General features: G+C 38.8%; 1 protein-coding gene across 4 annotated transcripts; it reads right to left on the bottom strand.

The window, feature by feature from the left end:
• Positions 1 to 347: 347 nt before the first annotated feature.
• Positions 348 to 4,508, bottom strand: LOC147848487 (uncharacterized). Of its 4 annotated transcripts, XM_087338401.1 has the most exons (4): positions 4,376 to 4,508; positions 4,012 to 4,160; positions 1,815 to 3,350; positions 938 to 1,612 (listed from the first exon to the last, which is right to left on the bottom strand). In XM_087338401.1, the coding sequence occupies exon 3, from the start codon at positions 3,319 to 3,321 to the stop codon at positions 1,984 to 1,986; it is 1,338 nt and encodes a 445-aa protein (XP_087194527.1). In that variant the 5' UTR covers positions 3,322 to 3,350; positions 4,012 to 4,160; positions 4,376 to 4,508; the 3' UTR covers positions 938 to 1,612; positions 1,815 to 1,983. The 4 variants fall into 4 exon arrangements, with proteins under 4 accessions (XP_087194524.1, XP_087194527.1, XP_087194525.1 ...); XM_087338398.1 differs by lacking the exons at positions 4,012 to 4,160; positions 4,376 to 4,508 and adding an exon at positions 348 to 886 and having other exon boundaries at positions 987 to 1,612; positions 1,815 to 3,953; XM_087338399.1 differs by lacking the exons at positions 4,012 to 4,160; positions 4,376 to 4,508 and having other exon boundaries at positions 938 to 1,110; positions 1,316 to 1,612; positions 1,815 to 3,953.
• Positions 4,509 to 6,275: the final 1,767 nt, after the last annotated feature.

Here is a 6,275-nt window from a genome sequence, read left to right as displayed (position 1 = left end):
TGATATCAGATTTTTGTGTTCAAACATGCAAAATAAAGCCAACTAAGTTGGCTATGATATGGAATTGAAAAATCATGATTTTGAAACTCAGATCGAGTGACATGAAGAAGAGATCCAAGTGTAGAAGGTCGTAGACAAGAGCGCGTGAGTAAATAAATATGTCCATACTGACGGGAACTAAGACCCTCCTTCTACACGACGCTCGGCCACAACCGAGCTTAGAATCATACACAGAAAATGGGAAATAATGAATGACACGAAGAAGAGACGAGTACGCAGGATGTTTTTTTCCATAAAAATATGCTCCATTGGTATTAAAATTAACAATGCCAAAGGCAATGTACAAATTGTACATAATAGTTTCCACTCCATAAGTATATATCGTAAAAAAAGGGACCAAATAATGATGGCATTTGTTATGGCCTCTAAAAACATCATGTTGCAGCCAACATTGGCTGAATGTGATTCCACATATACTAAAGCTCTTTAGTATACCCATATTCAACCTATAAACAAATTCCTGCGGTCCAAGTGAATACATATCTTGGTGGTAATCATGGCTAGTAGTCTAAAAACTCCATGTTTGCATTTGGTTCCGCATGTACTAAAGTTGTTCACCATCACCTGGTTGTCCAATAGCTGTTCCCGTTCCTTGGCCTTTAATTTTCCCTTGTGAATGTCCTTTTGTACCACTTAGGTAATACAAAACTGCTCTCTCCAATCAAGCCATTGAGGTAATCTGCTACTTCTTGGCCGTAGTCTTCTTCAAGCTGACTTTCCAAGCTCATAAATCTGTCCAACCTCTTGTATCTTTGTCTGTCTTTTCCCATGCAAGATTGAACCTTCCTCGGCTGTTGCCGTTGAAAACACAACACCAAAACAGTCCCTGCAGCACTTGTCAATCAGTCATGTCTCCGATTAACGTCATTGCCCAAAAAACCCCAAAAATCTGTGATAAGAATAAAATCCGTCTAAAAATTCCTCACCCACTCGTGATGATTGGCTTCGACCCTCCCCACCATCTTCACTCATCCTCACCACAAATATTTCTTCCTTTAGTCGACATCAGCCATCTCACCGATTAACCTGGTTCCAATGTCCACGCATATCCTGTATAATCAACAAAAACTTAGGTTAAAACATGTCCTCACCCACTCCTGCACATTGGCTTCGACCCTCCCCACCATCTTCACTCATCCTTAACACAATAATTCTTCATTCAGTCGACATCAGCCATCTCACCAAATACCACGGTGGCAATGTCCACGCATATCCTGTATTGATCAACACAAAATTAATGTAAACATTTCCTCACCCACTCGTTATAGTCGGCTTCACCCTCCCCACCATCTTCACTCATCCTTAACACAGAAATTCTTCATACAGTCGACATCAGCCATCTCACCAATTAACACGGTGGCAATGTCCACGCATATCCTGTATTGATCAACACAAAATTAGTGTAAACATTTTCTCACCCACTCGTTATAGTCGGCTTCACCCTCCCCACCATCTTCACTCAACCTTATCACTTTCACACAGAAAATTTCTTCGTTCAATCCACATCAACCGTCTAGCCAATTATCGTCATGACCAATGTCCACGAAAAAACCTATATCAATAACAAAACAGTTAATCTCAAAGTTTCCTCACTCATGATAGACGGCTTCGACCCCCCCGCCATCTTCCCTCATCCTTATCACAAAACAAAAAATTCTTCATTCAGTCCACGTCAGCCCTCTTGCCGATTAACATCTTGCACTGTTGACGAAAAACCTGTATTAAAAACAAAAATTAGTGTAAAAATTCCCCACCCACTCACGATTGTCGACTATGACCCCGCCACCATACCCCATCCTTTTCTCTTACACATTCTTCCTTCTTTCCACATCAGCCCTCTCGTCGATTAGCTTGTTGCCAATGTCCGTGGAAAACCTGTATTTACAACACAAAAACAGTTTACACTTTCCTCACGCACTCATCCTAAACGGCTGTGTTCAATATAAATGGCGCTGGTGGCAGAAACAACCATCGAGGTGGAACATAATTCCACTTTACATCTTCCCCTGTTGCATCCAAAAAAATAGGAATGGTTGACCAGACTCTTCTAAGTCGCTTTCTTTTCCGGTTAGGCCCATTTCCACAACCCTTATAGCTATCATATTCACCTTTATCTATATTTACCAATAATTCCCAGAAAGATTTAACTTGATCCACAACATTAGTATCTTCATCATTATATATTTTAGAACACCTTGCTTTCCAAATAATCCATAAGGCCAACGAGGAAATAAAGTTCCAAACATAACACCTAGAAAAGAACTTGACTCCCTGCAAGGAGCTATTCGTAACGTATACCTGAAAACTTTTCACATGTAAAGTCAATGATGAATTATGATAATGATAAAAAACAGTTTCTTGATCCAACGTACCCCAAAAGATTGTACCCCACGTGAATTTAGTAGCCCTATACTTACGACTTAAAAGCCTAAGAATACGAGCCCAAAAACATTTGGCCGTAACACATTCCCAAAAAGCATGATGTAATGTCTCATATGCCCAGCCACACCTACCACATGATCGATCAGGTATTGTTCCCCTCAATAAAGCTCCTACTGGCAATGCATAATGAATCATTAACCATCGAAAGTGCAATACCTTGTTCATACATTTAAGCGACCAAAGGTGTTTCCAAAACTTCAACATATATGTAGATGAGACATTACCTTCCTCCCAATATTTTTTTCCTGCCGGAATTGACTCTATCTCATTTAACAAAAACTTCCTACCCAGTGACACAGAATATGCAAAAAATGGAAGAACTTTCTCTTGCGTACTATCAGACATTGGTAACTTCCAACCATAATCTAATGGATCCCACTGCAAATCAACAATTGGTCTAGAATTTAAAACCCATATATGAGATGAATACTTAGCAATTAGTGGATTAGGATCTATAAATATCTTTTTTCCCAACCTAGCTATTACTCTCACTGGCAGCTGCCTGGCAGAAGACACAATTGAAGACTCCTCCTCCACTACCAACAACCTACCATTATCGCAAACTTCATAAAAGTAAAGGCTACCATTTTGAGTATACAGACGAGCTCCTATTAGTATATTTAATCTCGAAAACATACCATACCAATTCAAACAATGACCAAAACTCAAAGTTGGTAATGTTACCTGATACACCGTTGACACTTGAGTTATCATAATGTTTGCCCCTCTGAAATTAGACACCCTACTCTTTTGGTCTTGCACTGAAGTCTGCAGGAAAGCAATCCAATCCGCAACCGTACGAGCTGGTCCGTTATCCATTGCAGCCCAAGATAACCTAGGTCGTAAACCTAAGACACATGCCGCTTCATCAGTAAACAAAGGATTCCATAACAACGGCTGACGCATTAATTGATGATATGTTTTTGGTGGCAAAAAAACCAGCGCTCGACGAATACTTTCCCATGCCCTTAGAATGCCATTAAAAAAACTAAAGGACCCAACTGTCGATTTAGACAGCGGAAAATCTGAATTAAAGAACCATCTAAGACTATCACGCCAATTACCACCAACCGATGGTTTTAATTTATATAAATGACACATCCAAAACTTTTTCCATAACTCTTGTCCAGGCAATAAACACCTAACAACATGTTTAACAAGTAATGCTTTACTTTGCATGAAAGGATCAATCAAACCTAAACCTCCTTTATGTTTGGGTTGTATAAGAACCGACCAAGCTACCTTTGCTATAGTATTGTGTACCGTATCATTTCCCCAAATAAAATTCCGTACTAGACGTTGAACTCTAAGCATAATGGACCTAGAAAACAACCATGTAGAGGCTATATACCAAACAGATGATAAAAGCACAGAATTAGCAACAACTACACGTCCAGCTAAGGATAACCTTTCCTTCTTCCAATATATTAGCTTATTTCTTAATCTTACCAATAAGGGCGAATCATATCATCTACCTTTATTCCTAACCCTACTCTACATCCTAGATACCTAATGGACTGTCCTTTCGGAATCCACGAGAAACCTGCGCTAGGCGCGTTAACTGGAGGGTTTCCCGAAGCCACCCAAAAACCTGATGACTTATCCCAATTGATCACTGCACCCGATGCATCTGCGAAGTCATCCACAGCTTTTTGAACCTACACCAAATTAAATTGTGAGGCGTGAATATAAAGAGCTGTATCATCAGCAAACTCACTATCAACGCTAGCATCTGCAAATGGCAATGCTAGACCTTTTATAGTAACCTGCTGAGAATTTAAATATACAGAAAACGCTTCAGATACTAATAAAAACAAAAAAGGAGCAAGTGGACATCCTTGTCTTACTGATCTTGAAATAGAGAAACGCCTACCAATATCCCCTGCAAATAAAACCGAACTATGTGCATTACGATATAATGCTGAAACTCCCCGTATCCAATTGTTTGGAAAACCCATCTTAAGCAAAGTCCCCTCCATGAAATTCCAGTCGACTCTGTCATAAGCTTTTTCGAAATCCAGAAATAACACTGCCAACTCTTGATTCTGTCCTTCAGCAAAAGCTACCATCTCCCAAAAAAGAATAATATTATCAAAAATACTTCGCTCTTGTATAAAACCTGTCTGAGAATCATGAATCAGTTCAGAAAGATAAGGTTGTAAACGTTTAGCTAACGTTTTGGCTAATATCTTATAAATAATGTTTAACAAAGTAATTGGCCTCCAATGCCGAAGCTCCTCTAACTGACCACCGGCTTTGGGAATCATATAGATTAAACCATCATTCCATTCTTGGGGCATATATCCCGAATCTAAAACCTGTTGATAAGCTCTAGTTAGTCCCTCACCTATCAAATCCCAATATTGTAAATACCATTGGACACTCAACCCATCCAACCCAGGACAAACATCTTTTGCTAAGGACTTTGCTGCTTTAAAAACCTCTTGAGGACTTAGTGGTTGCAAAAGACGTTCGGAAAGTTGAACAGGCACTTTATGTTGAATTCTGGACCATATAATATCTCTTTTAGCTAAATCGCCAATAGAAAAGGATTGAGCCTTCAACAAATTATCATAATATTCAGAGGCTATTTGCCGCATCTGACTAGCATCATTGGTGAAAGAGCCATCTGGACATTTTAACTGGGAAATCCTAGCCGTAGACTTATGGAAATTATGCATTTTAAAAAACATTTTATTTACTTTATCTCCTGACTCTGCCCATTCAGATGCTATATTATGGTAAGTAAATTCTGCGGAAACCTTTTGTAATTCTAATATTTGGTTTCCTACTTGTATCACCCTAGACCTTATATAAGTCGAATACGGCCTTTTCTCTTGCAAATGTTGTAAGGACCTCAATCCCCTACGAAGTCTTCCTATTTTTGTGAAAGATGAGTGAACTACTTGTTTGGCCTTATAGTGGAAAAATTGTTGTATTTCCCTAATAGCATTTTGAACACTGGATAATGCACAATCCTGCGAATAGACATACTTATTCCAAATATTATGTACAATACAAACACAATCTTGTCGCAGAAACACATGATTCGGAATTCGAAACCTAGAAGTTTTATATTGTTCCTGTAGAACTATAATTATACGAAGAGGTGCATGATCAGAAAAGGAAAATGAAGGTAAAATTCCAATGGAGCCTCCTTTGTCCCATATAAACTTATCGGCATAAAATCTATCTAACCTAGACAAATTAGTATGAACCTCACTTCTATTTGATCTGGAGTACTGTAAAGAATCCTGTAGCCTTACAAAGGAAGATACATGCCACACATCCATTAATCCTAAAGCAAAAATCAGTCGTTCCCATTCATATAATTCTGAACCAGCCACTGTTTGTGACGTTCCTCCTACCCTATCACTCACATCCTCTACCATATTAAAATCACCTGCAATTGCCCAATGATCCACAGTGGGTAACTGTGAAATTATGCTTTTCCACAGTATCATTCTATCTTTTGCATTATTCGGAGCATAAATATTCAATAAACCCCACTTCTTCAAACCTATTTGAAAAATTGCATATTGACCTCGACTACAGGACAAGACTCCATAATGTAAAAAATTGAGCAAACAGGTATCGTTTATTGCTATACATAGTCCAGCTTTCAGCCTATTAACCCCAAGTGCAGGCACCCAAAGCTGCCTCCATTTACCTGGCAACAAATTTCCATATTTCCGAATCCGTTGTTCATTTAAATGATGTTCTTGAATCAAAAGAACATCAATTCTACCTACCAAAGACTTCTTCAACTGACG

Source organism: Azolla caroliniana, unplaced genomic scaffold, assembly GCF_043228905.1.
Source record: "Azolla caroliniana isolate FFs.n. ecotype wild unplaced genomic scaffold, voAzoCaro1.0.p SCAF_349, whole genome shotgun sequence".
Lineage (NCBI taxonomy): Eukaryota > Viridiplantae > Streptophyta > Polypodiopsida > Salviniales > Salviniaceae > Azolla > Azolla caroliniana.
The sequence above is the reverse complement of the archived record's forward strand: the minus strand, read 5'-3'. Positions and strand labels throughout refer to the sequence as shown.

Coding starts and splice junctions, on each gene's coding strand:
- LOC147848487 (XM_087338398.1), bottom strand. CDS start 3,816: ATGCTTAGAGTTCAACGTCTAGTACGGAATTTTATTTGGGGAAATGAT.